General features: G+C 48.3%; 1 protein-coding gene across 6 annotated transcripts in view; it reads left to right on the plus strand.

Annotated features, from left to right (window-relative positions):
- Nucleotides 1-15,610, plus strand: part of SMARCC2 (SWI/SNF related BAF chromatin remodeling complex subunit C2) — a 494,788-nt gene that overhangs the window by 149,536 nt on the left and 329,642 nt on the right. For 4 of the 6 annotated variants that reach the window (XM_069230569.1, XM_069230565.1, XM_069230568.1 and 1 more), the window contains exons 11-14: nucleotides 7,287-7,411; nucleotides 8,227-8,286; nucleotides 9,004-9,041; nucleotides 9,647-9,777. In XM_069230569.1, the coding sequence (XP_069086670.1) occupies nucleotides 7,287-7,411; nucleotides 8,227-8,286; nucleotides 9,004-9,041; nucleotides 9,647-9,777 (354 nt within the window). The remainder of the gene's footprint in view (nucleotides 1-7,286; nucleotides 7,412-8,226; nucleotides 8,287-9,003; nucleotides 9,042-9,646; nucleotides 9,778-15,610) is intronic. The other 2 variants (XM_069230570.1, XM_069230566.1) reach the window with 1 other exon arrangement.

Raw genomic sequence — 15,610 nt, forward strand, 5'->3', positions numbered from 1 at the left:
GCTGTTCCACTCCAAGTCCTCAGGGCGATCGGGTAAGTTGAGACACAAGAAAAAGTCCAAGAAGTGGAACCTTCTTTGAGTTCTCCTCGTCCGTCAGCCGACGAGACAGGGGAGCGTCTGCGCTCTAGGCCTCACTCTGCGGAGCCTGCACCTGAGTTGACTCTGCGTCTCTGAGTTTCTGGGCTCCAGAGTGACCCCTGCACAACGTAAAGAGTTCTATGAGGCCATGCGCCTCATTTTTGGGCAGTCTCCGCTGGAGTGCCTTCGGGCAAATGAACTCTGAGGGGCCCCTTCAAGTTTCACACTGGCGGCTTTGGTTTCTGCACCGAGGGGTACCCATGTATCCAGTCCTGGATCTGGACCAACAGGGGTTGTACCACTTCGACCTTCCCCGATGCCGGTCCTAACGCTCCCGACACCACCTGCGTATACAGGTAGTGCCATCCCCATTCTTATCCCCAACTCCAACACAGTGCCTAATGGGCGTCGTACGATAGGAGTCTTGCCTCCTATGTCAGATCCGAAGCCCCTTTCTTATGGGCTAGGTTACGGTGAGGAATGAAAGGGGTCACTGGACCCTTGAGAATACCAGCTTCCAGCACCTTTGGACTGGTGTACAGACTTGGGTGAGGCTGGCGGACTGGATACTTCTTCAGATACTGGCATGCTTTCTCCCTCTACTGTAGCTACAGAGGAGGGAGCATCCTATTCTATGGTGGTGAGAAGAGCAACTGAGGTCCTGGACCTAGAGCTGCCTACAGCGGCAGTCAGGACTAACCTCCTAACAGAGGTGCATCCTCCTCAGAACTCATGCTCCCTTTCAATGAGTCCCACAAGGATTTCCTACTGGGTACCTGGTCCAAACCCAGCACAGGGGCTCCAGTGAACAAGACAATAGCCTACTGCCATTGCCCCGCTGAGGGGGGACCCAGGTTTTCTGATGCAACAGCCCACCTCTAAGAGCTTTGTTATCCAAGCCTCCACTTCCTAGGATGCTTTACCTTCCATACCCCCCCGATAGGGAATCCAAAAGGCTGGACACCCTTGGGAAGATTTTTTCTTCCACCAGCGTAGCATTGTAGTCCATGAACACAGCATGCCTTTTGGGCCGTTACTACAACACACTGTGGGATATGGTTGTGCAGGTGCTGCCACAGGTCCCAGAGGAGGCCTAGGGCTGTACTCTCTCAGGCAGTTGTTGATGGGAGGGATGCAGCAAAGTTCACCATATGTTGCAGACTGGACACGACTAACTCACTAGGCAGAGCAGTTTAGTTTAATCGACAGTGGCCCTAAGGTACCATGCTTGGCTGATGACATTTGGCTCTTCAGGGGCTGTCCAGGCTACTTTGATGGACATTCCCTTTAATGGCACCCATCCCTTCAGAGACGAGGCAGACTTAAGGCACTTAAGGTGCTCCAGCGCTTTAAGGATTCTCGAGCTACAGCCAGGTCCTTGGACCTTGCAGCAGCCCCTCATCCTCCCAGTCTGCCTTTAGACCCTTTTGTGGCTTTGGGAGGAGCCCCCAACTACATCCATTCCCGGGCGCCCTTCCTCGTGTCGCCGAGGCTGTTTGATCCACCAACGTCTTACATCAGGGACCCATCGGACAGGCCTGTCTCCCATCTCTGCCTCCCTCCCCACTCTCATCCTGCAGCTACCTCTAAGTCTTCCTAGTATGACTCCCCATCATGAGCCTGCGGAGGCAGGAGCTGCCATCATCTGCTCCGCTGGCAATCCATCATGTCAGACATGTGGGTTTTTTGCTGATGGTCCAAAGGGGCTACACCCTCGACTTCGAGGCTATCTCTCCATCCATGCCCATCATCCTACGATCGGATGACCACTTACCCTTCTCTGCTAGGAAGTTATGGCTCACTTGTTAATGGAGCCGAGAGAGGGTTCTTGTGCCAGAAGTAGGTTTTGGTTGCTATTCCTGCTATTTTCTGGTACCTAAAAAGGATAAGGGCCTCTGCCCTATCCCAGACCTTCGATCTCTCAATCGCTTCCTCAAGAAGGAGAAGTTTAGGATGCTCACTCATCCATTTGATGTACTCTACTAAGAAATGGACTCTATGGTGTGCTTTGGTAATTAAGTAATAAACTACTGCCTGGACAGTAAGGTCCTTTTTATGGATTCTTTGCCCGTTCAATCCTGCAGGACTTCCTAGTATGATCTTGGTTCGCAGCCCCATGTCAAGGGATGGTATTGCTTGAGTGTCTTTTCAAAGGTAAGGAATTTGCAACTAGAACTCAGGTGAGCAAGTAACGTCTTGTATCTAGTTGCTCATTCATTACTGACTCACATATCCTTCCTGTAGGAAAGTCACCTTTTTTGCATGGTTACCCCTACTTGTTGCCTGTTTATCAGTTTTGCTTGGGCTGTTCACTCCTAACCAGGACCCCAGTGACAGTGCTCTCTCTAAATTTGGTTGCTTTGGTACCCTTTATACCCCACAATTGGCATACTGGCGTACCCCTGTAAGTCCCTAATATATGGTACTTGGGTACCCAGGGCATTGGTACACCAGGGGTCCCTCATGGACTGCAGCTTGTATTATGCCACCCATGGGAGCCTGTGCAAACTGTGTCTGCATGCCTGCCATTGCAGCCTGCGTGAAAAGTTGCATGCGCCCTTTCATTGCTGGTCACTACACCAGCTTATTGTAAGTCACTCCTATGGTAGAGACTTTCAACCCAAAGGGCAGGGTGCAGGTTCCTGTGTGTGAGGGCAACCCTGCATGAGCAGAGGTGCCTCTACTAACTCCAATTCCACTGCACTGGACTTCGAAATTGCGGGGAAGCCATTTTACCTGTGTACTAGCCACACTACCTGTCTTCCAGATACATAATGGTAACTCCGAACCTAGGCAGGTTTGGTATCAAACATGTCGTAATCCTACCCCAGTACTATTGCCAGTAATTGTGGCATTATCCCATACACTCTGGGGGCTCCTTAGAGGACCCCCCAGTATTGCTCCTACCAGTCTTCCAGGGTTTTGTGAGCAGCCTATGCTGCTGCATTCCCTCAGACAGGTGTCTGCCCTCCTGCTGCTTGACCAGCCCAAGGAGGGGAAGGCAGAACAACGGATTTCCTTTGGGAGGGGGGATGCAACACCCTCTTCCTTCGAAATAGGTGTTACTGGGCTGGTAAGGGGTAGCCTCTCCATGCCACAGTCTTGCTTTGAAGGGCATATTTGGTGCCCTCCTTGTCTAATCCGGTTTGCACCAGTCCAGAGACCTCTGGTGTGAAACCGCACAAAGGAAAGGGAAGTGACCATTCACCTGCCCATCACCACCCCAGGGGTTGTGCCCAGAGCTCCTCCAGATGGCCACTTGATTCTGGACACAAAATGTGCAGAGGCCCCTGGGAGCATCTGGTTGGTCAGGACATGTAACTGACATTGATGACCCCCCCCTGATAAGTGGTCACCCTCCATAGTGACCAAGCCCCCTGTTAGGGCTATTTAGGGACTTCCTTGTGGATAGGACCCCAGATTCATGGTACAAGACTCCACCTGGACTCCTCTGCATCAACCTCTTCTGCTGCTGGCCACTGGAATCGGTGCTGGACTTAAGGAACCAAACAAGTCTGCTCCTCCTGAGACGACCTTGCCTTGCAACATTGTTTCTCTGGCTCCTTTCAGCAATTGTAACATTTCCATGGCTGTGCATCCTCTGGGGTCGGCAAGACTTCAGCTGCACCAGAGAAGCAAGAAGGAATCTCCCTTGGAGTGAAGGAGTCCCTTCCCTGCATCTTCAGGCACCCTAGGTCACGATGTCTGGCTGCTGGGATCTGCTGTCCACTGGAACTGCGTAGATCCTCTCAACACAGGTGGTGGTTCTGAGTGGTCCTCATGGTCCTCTCTACCTTCAGTCCAACTTGGGAGACTGTGAGCTCTTGCCTTTCCTTGCTGGACGGTATCCCTGTGCACTGTGACTTCTGCAGCACCATGGGCTTGTTGACTCCTGCTCCAAAGGATCCTCAGGCTCCAAGTAGCCCTGGCCTCCAGCACTTCATCCTTGCAAGGACAGATCTTCTGCTGCTCAAGCCACATGGCACTCCTCTCCAGGTGTGCTGACTGGGCCTCACTGGAACTTCCTGTGCCTGCTGCCAGTGGGTTGCCTGTGGGGCTACAACTGCTTCTCTTGGCTCTCCAGGCTGCTAAAGGTCAGCTCAGACTCCCCTCCAAGGGTCAAATTCCCTGAACCTTGCTGGTCGGCTTCTGCTTAGCAAATCCTCTTCTGCCCAGATTTGCCCTTGCCAAGGCTTGTTGCTGGTGGCAGACACCGATCTATCTGCGACCCGGGGACCGGTGTGGGACATCTTCTGCACAACTTCAGAGAGTCCTCTGCAGCTCCTGGGCTCCACAGCTGATCTTCATCTTCCACCGTCGACCCGGATATTTACCCACAGAAGAGTGGACAGTGGCTGTTGCCCCACCGGGACATTCCTGCGTGGACTGGACTCTGTCCCATTCTTTTGCAGGTCCTCTTTATCCGGAATCCACCATTGGATTCCACTGGGCTGGTACTGTTTTTGCAACTTCCTTTTTCAAGTCCTGTTGTTAGTCTTTGGGAAAACCAGGTAACTTACCTCAGAGGCACTGGTCGCTCGGGATCATCTAGGTACTCACCTTCGGGGGACCCAAGTTCTCCTAGCTCCCTCATAACTATTCCACATCCTTGGGTGAGGGACCTCGCTTTGCATTCCACAATTTTATATCCTAGATAAGTCTTGGCTGCTCACTACAGCTACCACTAGAGAGCCTTGGCTTCTTAGACACTGTTTCTCTAACTAATAGAGGTTGCCTAGACCTGTTATAAAGTACAAACACCATAGGTGTCCACCACACACCAGACCAGCTTTCTACACTCCCCGCTCAGCAAACTGATTCCTAGGGGAAGTGACTCCCCTTTCAGGGCCTTAGTTTGGACCCACCAGTAATCAGTGTTTTTCATTGCTCTGCGCTTCTGGTGTGGAAAGTTGTGAAAAGAAACGGATGTCAGCGCTTCAGGGTGGCGCCTTTATAGGACCCACTTGGCTCTTCACCTGATCTCCTCTGTTCATCGATGACCACTCACTTACTGGCAAATCCCATTCCCCACCCCAAGCGCTTTGAGACCCTAGCAGGAGACTAGCCTTGCTTTACAAGTATACTGATTGTCAGTCAATCAACATCATATACGGCCTAATGGCATGCAGGGGTACTGATCATGAAAAATATCTGGATCCAGTCGGACTCCTGGGGGAAATTCAAAGGTAAGGAATCTGAACTAGATATTGTGTCTACCAGATAAAGCGTTACAGATCGTAAGTAACTTGTTCAATACAACTATACATCACAGGGGCACATTTGCTCATGGAGATATGCCCTCACATGTACAATGTATCCTGCCTTAGGGCTCTTAAGGCCTGCAGTAGGGGTGATTTACATATAAGACATGCAGTGACTTTGGCATGGCTCACAATGAGTGGGCCATGTGGTGTTTCACACATGGTTTGCACTAAGTAACACAGCCTGCAATGGCAGTCAGCATGTAATTTTAAAGGGGTACCATTTACTAGGGACTTGCAGGGGTGCTTCAGTGTGTGCCAATTGTGTTAAAATTGAGTATTCCCTTTTTAGGGAAAGAACACTGGCACTGACACCTGCTAACCACTGTTAGAGTAGTCAAACACCAGCATCCAGTAGTACAAATGGGGGGTAAAAGGTGTGAGGGGGGACATCTCCAAAGAGATGTCCAGTTTCCTCCACTGTTACACTGCAGAACAGAGGACATCACAGTAGTCAGATACCTCACACCTACTGCACAACACCTAACAAGCGCCTCACTAAAAGTACACTTAGCGGCAATGGTAGCCTACACAAGAGGGACACCTTGATAGAAAACCGCGTCACGGCTCCAGTGATTAAAGGTTCTAGAAAGGGCAAAGAGGCTATCTCCACCCAGTTCAGCACCAACCCTTCACCAATGTGGAACATTAACCTGGTACTGATACAACTAATGAAGGCACCCTTTGAACCTCTGCACAAGGCAAAGCTGAGGTTCTTGCCCTTCAAGCAGCCTTCCTAAATGCAATCACATCATTATGTAGGATGAGCGAGCTGCAAGCGCTGATCACCCAAGAACTCTACTTACAAATACCCCAAGACAAGATTGTTATTCAGACAAACCTGCGCTTCCTCCCCAAAGTTGTTTCATAGTTCATGTGAATCAAATAGTCCATCTCCCAGCCCTTTTCAAACCGCCAAAAACACAGGCAGCATGAGCCCTAAACACGCTGGATGTACACAGGGCAGTGATATGCTACCTAGAAAGAACAAAAGAGAACAGAATGAGAAACCATTTATTAATATCCTTCGCACATTCAAACAAAGAAACACCACTAAGAAAGGGCACAGTTGCAAGATGGATAGTCTAAAAGATACAGCGCTGCTACCAGGAAGCAGGCTCACATTTGGAAGCAATGCCAAGAGTGCATTACACAAGGGATGAAAGGGGCCACCTTAGCGTTTTTAGCAAAAGTACCAATAAGTGACATGTATGGCAGCCACCTGGTCATCAGTCCACACCTTCACGAAACACTATTGCATGAGCATCCAGGTAAACAAAGTCACAAGTAGACAGGGAGTGCTGAAGTACCTGTTCACAAACTTATTCTCATGTTATCTCCATCTCCAAGAGGAATCTGACACACCACAACAAATCAATGCACTGCATTTGAATCCAGAAATGATTCTTGCTGCAAAACTAATTGGTTACCAGTAGGGGTAATTTTGCAACGTGAAACATTTTCAAATATAACCCTCCACCTCCTTGGAAAATGTTACAAGCAGGGTTACATACAGCGATACCTTAAGTAATCAAGAAAACAACAAGGACCGAGGTTACCAAAAAGGGAAAAAAGAATCTGAAGATGGCAGCCATGCGCAGAGGGTTTCCAGGGCACACATCTGATGTCACAGGAGATGGCCATATCTCCACAAGCCTTAAAAGATGCCCCTCAAAAAACAAAAACACAAGGAGAAATAAAAGGGAGAATTAACAGAATACTTCTAGACCCAATTAGTACAAGGTGGAATAATGCACAGCATGTGAATCCAGAAAATTGTTTACATTGCAAAACCACTCCTACTCGTAAGTAACCATTTTGTTATCATTTGCTGTTTACCCTTGCTTGTGGTACTGTTTACTCTCCTGTACCACTTTTGAGATTACAGTATTACTTTAAATGTCATTAGTTTCTACTTCAGCAGTCCCATGCTTGTTTGTCTTGCAGCCCAACTACTCCATACAATAAGTCCAAACGTGGCCATCGCGAAGAGGAGCAGGAGGACCTCACAAAAGACATGGAGGAGCCATCACCAGTTCCAAATGTGGAGGAAGTCCTGCTGCCCAAAGCAGGTAGGTGCTGTTCTGCTGTTAATTTCAAAGCTTGTTTGGCTAGGTGTTTGATAACTCCTTATCTATTCTGAATGGGAATGGAACAAAAGCAGCACAGAGGCCCCTCTATTCCATTCTTTTGCCATTCGCTAAGCACTCCATTCAGGTATGTTCATTGCAACTCACTCGCATCTTGCATCATTCAGTTCAGTTCACCTATAGCACACACTCCTGAACCGACCCCACATCTTCCCCACACCCAGAGCTCCTCCACAATTCCTCAGAGCTCACCCACGGCCAGCGCTACTCCATTCTTTGCAGCTCTCCCCCAGCCAACGCTCATGAATCATTGCTTCCTACACTATTTCCTCTGGAAGCACCAGGTGTATATTCAAGAAATAACATTAGAGGATGTCTGCCTCTTTGTTTTAGAAGTTTACTGCACAATTCTTTAGTGAACTTTTGTCTACACAATTTATGCCATAATCTTACATACCATTTTGTTTACTGTAAAGATATTTAACTGTTCATCCCCAAATAAGTATTCATTATTCTGTACCAATCTGGCACGTTACCCTTATGCATTCCTTATAACCGGTAATAGTTTTTGACTTAGTGAATCTCATAAATAAGTAGAACTTATTAAAAGCTGTGAACTGAGGTTCATTCTTCACGCTCCCTAGGACTCCCCGTATTCTGTGCTGAAGTGTCAATGCGGGAGACCTGTACAGTTTGTCTGTGGTGCATGCAGCTAGCCAGTGCAGGCATGTTATTGCATAATGTGAAACAATATCTTGTTTCCATTTGAACATCTTTTCTTCCTTTCTTGAGTACAGTGAATACGAAGAAAGATTCGGAAACTGCACCAGTAAAGGGCGGAACAATGACTGACCTTGGTATGATGAGTTTCTTTATACTGTTTCCGCCCACACAATTAACTTACTGGCCTTGCTAAACGCAACATGAAACCCTAAATACCAACTTTACATGTGCAACACTTTGGCACTGTATTTTCTTTCCTTGTTTTTAGTTTTTGCAAGTCATCATTTATGACCTTCTCTGTGTATGACTTTTCCAGAGTGCTCAACAAGCTGTGACCCAGTATTGTTCTGAATTCTTGTTAATGATCTATGAAAAGGAGCCTCATATTCTGTACTTATGATCAATAGTATGAAAAGCAAGGCACAGGATAAAGCTTATGTCAGAGCTTTCTTACCAGTGCGAGGAATTGCTTTTTGTGTGTGTGTCATGTATTTTAAAGATACAGGGAACTTATATGTTTTTATAAACAAGCAAAACATGTATAAACCCTCCTAACGGAAGTTTAGAGACATCTTTGCGGCATGTGGGGAAAGAAATTGTAATATCCTGCTATCCATTGTTTATATATATATAATTTTTTATTTTTTATTTTTAAGTACAGTAGTAAAATGTTGAAGACCTTTCTAGTGCACATATGAAATAATGGATTTTTTGCATGTTACCTATAGCTTTGTGTTCTTAAATATCTACAGAACATGTTGCTTCCTCTCATTATCCAGATACGGTGTTATTGAATTTGGGTATGTGTGTTGAGAGACTTGCCTCAACCCTCATCTGTCTTTTTATTTTAGATGAACCAGAGGATGAGACATCGGAGCTGGTGGCCAAGGTGAGAGTGATCATACACCCTAAGTGTGGTGCTTTTTCCGGATTGTGCCGCAGATTGGGTGGCAGGGACTTTAGAGCACCAGGGGATTCTGTTGCAATGAGAGCTACTTGCTTCCTTGTTTTGGGTTGCAGTCTTTCTAAGGGGTAATGTTTCACAATGTGAGAGGTGACTTGGTAGCAGGTTGTGGATGCTGCTTAGTGACCTTTGTGAGTTGCATGGTAGAAACTGGAAGCTCAGCACCAACTCATCATACACAGAGTGCCAACAATGATTAGCATTTTTGATAAGTAACTGATTTTATGTGCATTTTGTCTTTGTGGGACTCCACTTCAAAAGCTCTTTAAATCTCTCTCTAGCTGTTGACGTTATTGTCCTCATTTATCGTTGTTCATTGTGATGTTTGGAGATGTGAGTGCACCCTCCCTTGCAAAGTATTTTCTTTGAGAGACGAAGCTCGTTCTGGTTTTTAGTGAATGGGGAAGCTTGGGAGTGTTTTTTGGTGATAGTTGGAGTGCTTGCTAGGATAGGCTGTGGTCCATACTTTTAACTGGGAGAAGAATCTTGATCTTCAGCCGAGAAAGTGAACATGGGTTCTCTGCCCCCAGGAGGAAGACGATGGTACGTCATCTGTGAAGGGCGAGCAGGTGAAAAGCACTGATCTACATGAAGACAACGTAACAGAGCAGACACACCACATCATCATACCCAGTTACGCTGCCTGGTTTGACTACAATAGGTAACTTAAGAATCGATAATAAGGAATGGTGCTATCAATATTTTTTAACTTTATCTACTGTTTTACACAAAACAGTGAAACCAATCCAGGTAAGATTAAACATTAATGCCTTGTGTGACACATCAAGTACTGTAAAAGAGAAATAAATTCACAGAGCAGCAAGACGATCAAAGGAAAGAATGAAATGACAAGATTAAAAGGGTCAGAGATTAAAGACTACATTACAGCCAGTATTTGGTATAGCAAGCAGGGCAAAATTATCCCAACGACAGAAGAACAAGGGCACACAACCCTCTAAGGCAGCCACTGAGCAGCAAGGTTTGAGTCCACAGTGTCATAGTCATCAGACGTCAGTGGCGAGAGATAGTCATGCAGTGGGTGCCAAATGTCTTTGGGTCTGGAGGTAGCCGGTTGCAGGGAGGCATAAAGTTTGAAGGTGTCGCAGTCAGATAAGTCATTCAGGCAGGCTGACACAGTAGAAGATGTAGCAGCACCCCAATGAAGCAAGATCTGTGAGGAGGGCGATGGTGGTGTAAGGACTTAGTCTTTGGGGGAGTGGCTTAACATATCCCAGTAGAGTCATTAAGGGGTCCGGTCGAAGTGTTTGTTCAACCATGAGGGACAGGGCATTGTTAATGTACCTCTAGACCTCCAGTAGGTTGGAATCACCCCGCAGGTCCATGATAAGTGGAGGAAACCAGCTTGTTCCCCATTGCATTTAGGGTAGCAATGAGACCTTAGAGGGTTGAGTTTGGCAAGCGCTCGTGGAGTTGTGTAGGCCCTGTTGAGATATTTATAATGTAGTAGTTTATGACGATGATAACCAGACAAGTTTGGTCTGTGTACAGCAATAATACTAGGTTTTGTTTGGGAGAAAGATATCAAGATCGTGCTCCCTAGCTGGCCTAGCCTTCTCCACACCAGTGGGCCTCAGGTGTAAAGAAGTATAGTACAATTTAGAGATAATGAGACAACTATCTGCGGAGGTGATCACTAGAATGAGATGATAAAAGTCTTGGGGCTCTTTCTGATAATCTGGCAGTGTCTCACAAAGTGTACTGTGTAAGCAATGAAGAATGAAGCCGCGCATAAGTGTGGTGTCTGTGCCACCATCCACATCATTGTGGGGTTTCAGCACTCCGTTGCCAGACAGGTCACCAGTGACACGTAAATCATGTGCATGTAGTGTACGTTGCACTAGGTGTTCTTATGTGAGTGGAAACCATGGATTGTTTATGAGTGTAACATCTGGGGACAAAAGGGTGTCTCCTCCCATATAGTGCAGTAGTTTGTACCAGGCCCAGCTGGTAGTAGCAAGAGTTTGTATTTCGGTCGGGGTACGCAGGAGGCCGCGCAGTAGGATAGTGGACAATTGGAGGTGTGGTATCTGTGCTCTCTCAGATCTATGAAAGGGCAGTCTGGCTTCAGGGTGATAACAATGGTAGGCGTAATGGGCCTGTGCTACTAAACAATATAATTGTAAGTCTGGGACACTGAAACTGCCTGCTCATATGGAAGTGTAAGAGTATCCTGGTGGATATGAGGACGACTCTCTGCCCATATGAGCAGTGGAAACAAAGAGCGTAATGTAGCGCAAAAAGCCCCCGTTAGTGTAATAGGAATATTTAGGAACAAATAGAGGGAACCGGGTAGGACATCTATTTTATTAATGGCAGTGCGCCCAGAGAGGGTTTGATTCACCTTTCCACCTGTGTCCCAAGTTTATTTGTGGCAGGACCATAGGTGCGCCAATATAACCCGGTGTGGTCCTTGTGAATACAGATCCTCAGGTACTTAGTGGAATCTGTGCTCTACTGCGAAGGGAACTCAGGGTTGCAGGTGTAGGAAAGTACCCTCATTTTGGCATGGTTCCCCCCACTTTTTGCCTGCTATCAGTATACTTAGACTGTCTTCACTGGGATCCTGCTAACCAGGACCCCAGTGATTGTGCTCTCTCCCTCTTAATTTGCTTGCCTAGGACCCTTGTGCACTCCACAATTGGCATACTGGTGCCCCCTTATAAGTCCCTAGTATATGATACTTAGGTACCCAGGGCATTGGGGCACCAGGAGTTCCCCATGGGCTGCAGCATGTATTGTGCCACCAATGAGAGCCCATATAAAATGTGTCTGCAGGCCTGCCATTGCAGCCTGCGTTAAAAGGTGCATGCACCCTTTCACTACAGGACACTGCACCAGGTCACTGTAAGTCACCCCTATGGTAGGCCCTCCTAGCCCAGAAGGCAGGGTGCAGGTAACTGTGTGCGTGGGCACCCCTGCATTCGCAGAGGAGCCCCTACGAACTCCAGTTCCATTACACTGGACTTCGTAAGTGCGGGATAGCCAAATTATCCTGTGTACCTGACTTAAGTCACTACCCGTGTCCAGCTACATAATGGTAACTCTGAACCTGGGCATGTTTGGTATCAAACATGTCGGAATCAAACCCCAATACTGTTGCCTGTATTGGTTGTATGATTCCATGCACTCTGGGGGCTCGTTAGATGTCCCCCAGTATTGCTCCTATAAACCTTCCATAAACCAGTTTCCACCAGTCCAGGGACCCCCAGGTCCTTGCTCTGTCCTGAAACTAGACGAAGTAAAGGGGAGTGACCACTCCCCTATCCATCACCACCCCAGGGGTGGTGCCCAGAGCTCCTCCAGGTGGCCACTTGATTCTGTTATCTTGTAACCAAGATGTGCAGAGGCCCCTGGGAGCATCTGAGTGACCAGATCAGGCAGGTGACGTCACTGACCTCTCCTGATAGGTGGCCACCTTGCAAGGTGACCAAACCCCCTTTTTAGGGCTATTTAGGGACTTCCTTGCCGGTGGGTCCACAGATTTGACATGCAAGACTCCACCAGGACTCCTCTGCATCGTTTACTTCTACTTTTGGCCACTGTAACCTCAACTGGACTCTTCAGGAACCGACAAGACTGCAACTCCTGAGACAACCTCGCCTTGCAACATTGTTTCTCCGGCTTCGTCTAGCATCTGGAACATTTCCCTGGCTATTCATCCTCTGGGGTCGGCAAGACTTCAGCCTGAACCAAGAAGCAAGAAGGACTCTCCCTTGGAGTGAAGGAGTCACTCCCCTGCATTGGCAGGCACCTACAGCAATGGCGTCTTGGTGCGTGGATCTGCCCTCCTCTGGAACTGCATGGATTCTGCAACACAGGTGGTGGTCCGGAGTGGTCCCCTTTGTCCTTTCTGTCCTCTGTCACTTTGGGAGAAGGTGAGCCCTTGCATCTTCTTACACAACGGTACCTCTGTCCACTGCAACTCTTGCAGCAACCAAGACTTGTTGACTTCTGCTCAAGTGATTTTCAGGCTCCAAGTAACCCAGGCCTCCAGCACTTCATCCTTGCCAGGATAGTCTCCTCGCTGCTGCTCCAGCGACATGGTACTCCTCTCCAGGTGTGCTGACTAGGCTTCACTGCAACTTACTGTGCCTGCTGCCTGTGGGGGCTGTGACTGCTTCTTCTGGCTCTCCTGACTGCTGAGAATCAGCCTGGAATCAAGGGTCGAGTCCCCTGGACTTTGCTGGTCATCTTCAGCCTTGCAACTCTTCTTTTGCTCTGACTTGCATTTGCCAAGGCTTGCTGTTGGTCCTCCTGACCACTGACCGACTTCAACCTGGCAAACGACGTGGGACATCATCTGCACGGCTCCAAGGACTTCTCTGCAGCTCCTGGGCGCCACAGCTGATCATCTTCCTCCTCTGTCGACCCAGTTCTTCTTCCACTGGAGGGTGGGTAGTTACTCTCCCCACCCCTCCCCCACCCCCTCACCCACATGTGGACACTCCATTGGAGACTGGACTCTCTCCCCTTATTTTGCAGGTCCTCTTCTTCCAGAATCCATCTTTGGTTTCCTCTAGTCTGGTCCTGTTCTTGCAAATTCCTTTTTTAAGTCCCTTTTGTTAGGCCTTGGGAAGACCAGGTACTTACCTCTGCTCTCCTGGTCACTGGGGGGAAGTTAAGTACTCACCTCATGGGGTCCCGTGGTGTCCCAGCACCCCTCTAACTACTCCATATCCTTGGGTTGGGGACTGCACTTTGAATTCCACTATTTTAGTATATGGTGTGGCCCTCCCCTAGGGCCCTAGTTATGTTCTATAATTTCTTGCCAATGCTTGTTGTTTCCTATGCTAATTCCTAATTATTGCTGTGTACATCAATAGTGCACACTTACTTCCAGTGGGGGGACTGCCTATAAGTAATCTAGTTCAGTGCTACTATAATAAAGTACCTTAATTTCTGTAACACCGTGCGGTTCCTTCCAGGTGTTATAAGTTACTGTGTGGCTTTTGTGGCATTGCAAGTGCTTTACACTCCTAGATAGGTCTTGGCTGCTTCATCAATGTACATATATCTGTATGTGTGTGCAGAAGGCGGTGGACATTAAAAAACATAAGGACATAAAATTTTTCACAAATACATGGTTTTACTACGTTTTTGACAGTGTTTTTTTACCATGGCAAAATTGAGAACTAATCAGTATAATTTTGTAGACCACTTTCACCAAAGCGCTGAATAGAATTGTACAAATGGGTAAAGAATTGATTCAGGTATGTAGTAAATGTGACAAATAATAAGGTTGATAGTAAAGAAGATACATGCAAGTGTGAAGGGCGGACATAAGGGAGGTGTAGGAAAATGCCTCAGATGGCATGGTTACCCCCTAACTTTTTGCCTTTTGTTGATGCTAGTTATGATTGAAAGTGTGCTAGGACCCTGCTAACCAGTCCCCAGCACCAGTGTTCTTTCCCTAAACTGTACCTTTGTCTCCACAAATTGGCACAGGCCTGGCATACAGATAAGTCCCTTGTAAATGGTACCCCTGGTTCCAAGGGCCCTGTGGCCAGGGAAGGTCTCTAAGGGCTGCAGCATGCATTATGCCACACTGGGGACCCCTCACTCAGCACATGCACACTGCCTCACAGCTTGTGTGTGCTGGTGGGGAGAAAATGACTAAGTCGACATGGCACTCCCCTCAGAGTGCTGTGCCCGCAACCCACTGCCTGTGGCATAAGTAAGTCACCCCTTTAGCAGGCCTTACAGCCCTAAGGCAGGGTGCACTATACCACAGGTGAGGGCATAGTTGCATGAGCAGTATGCCCCTACAGTGTCTAAGCCAAATCTTAGACACTGTAAGTGGAGGGTAGCCATAAAGGACCAAGAATCTCCAGAGGACAGCGGCTCTGTCCAAAACTACAACAAAGAAACCATCTTTAAAGAGACTCCAGCCTCACTCCGGAAGCTTGAGTCTTCACAGTCAGCACCCGACGCCCCCGGCTCGTGTACCCGAAGAACCAACACCGCAGAGAGGACCCCCAGGCGACTCCAACGACATGGACACCTGAGTCGATCTCCCTGCACCCCCACAGCAACGCCTGCAGAGAGGATCCAGACGCTCGCCCTGACCGTGACTGCCCGGTAACAAAGGAACCAGACGCCTGTAAGAAGCACTGCATCCGCAGCCCCCAGGACCGAGAGGAACCAACCACCGGTGCAGGAGTGACCAGGAGGCGGCCCTCATCCTAGCCCAGTCGGTGGCTGGCCCGAGATGCCCCCCTGTACCCTGCCTGCATCACCACAGTGACCCCCGGGTCCCTCCATTGATTTCAACACAAAACCTGACGCGTTGTTCACACACTGCAGCCGGCCGCCCCTGTGCAGCTGAGGGTGTATTTTTTTTGTGCCTGTTTGAGACCCCCAGTGCTCTACAAAACCCCCCTGGTCTGCTCCCTGAGGACGTAGGTACTTACCTGCTAGCAGACTGGAACCGGAGTACCCCTGTTCTCCATAGGGTCCTATGTTTCTTGGGCCCT

The sequence above is a fragment of the Pleurodeles waltl genome, chromosome 4_2 (genome assembly GCF_031143425.1).
Source record: "Pleurodeles waltl isolate 20211129_DDA chromosome 4_2, aPleWal1.hap1.20221129, whole genome shotgun sequence".
NCBI lineage: Eukaryota > Metazoa > Chordata > Amphibia > Caudata > Salamandridae > Pleurodeles > Pleurodeles waltl.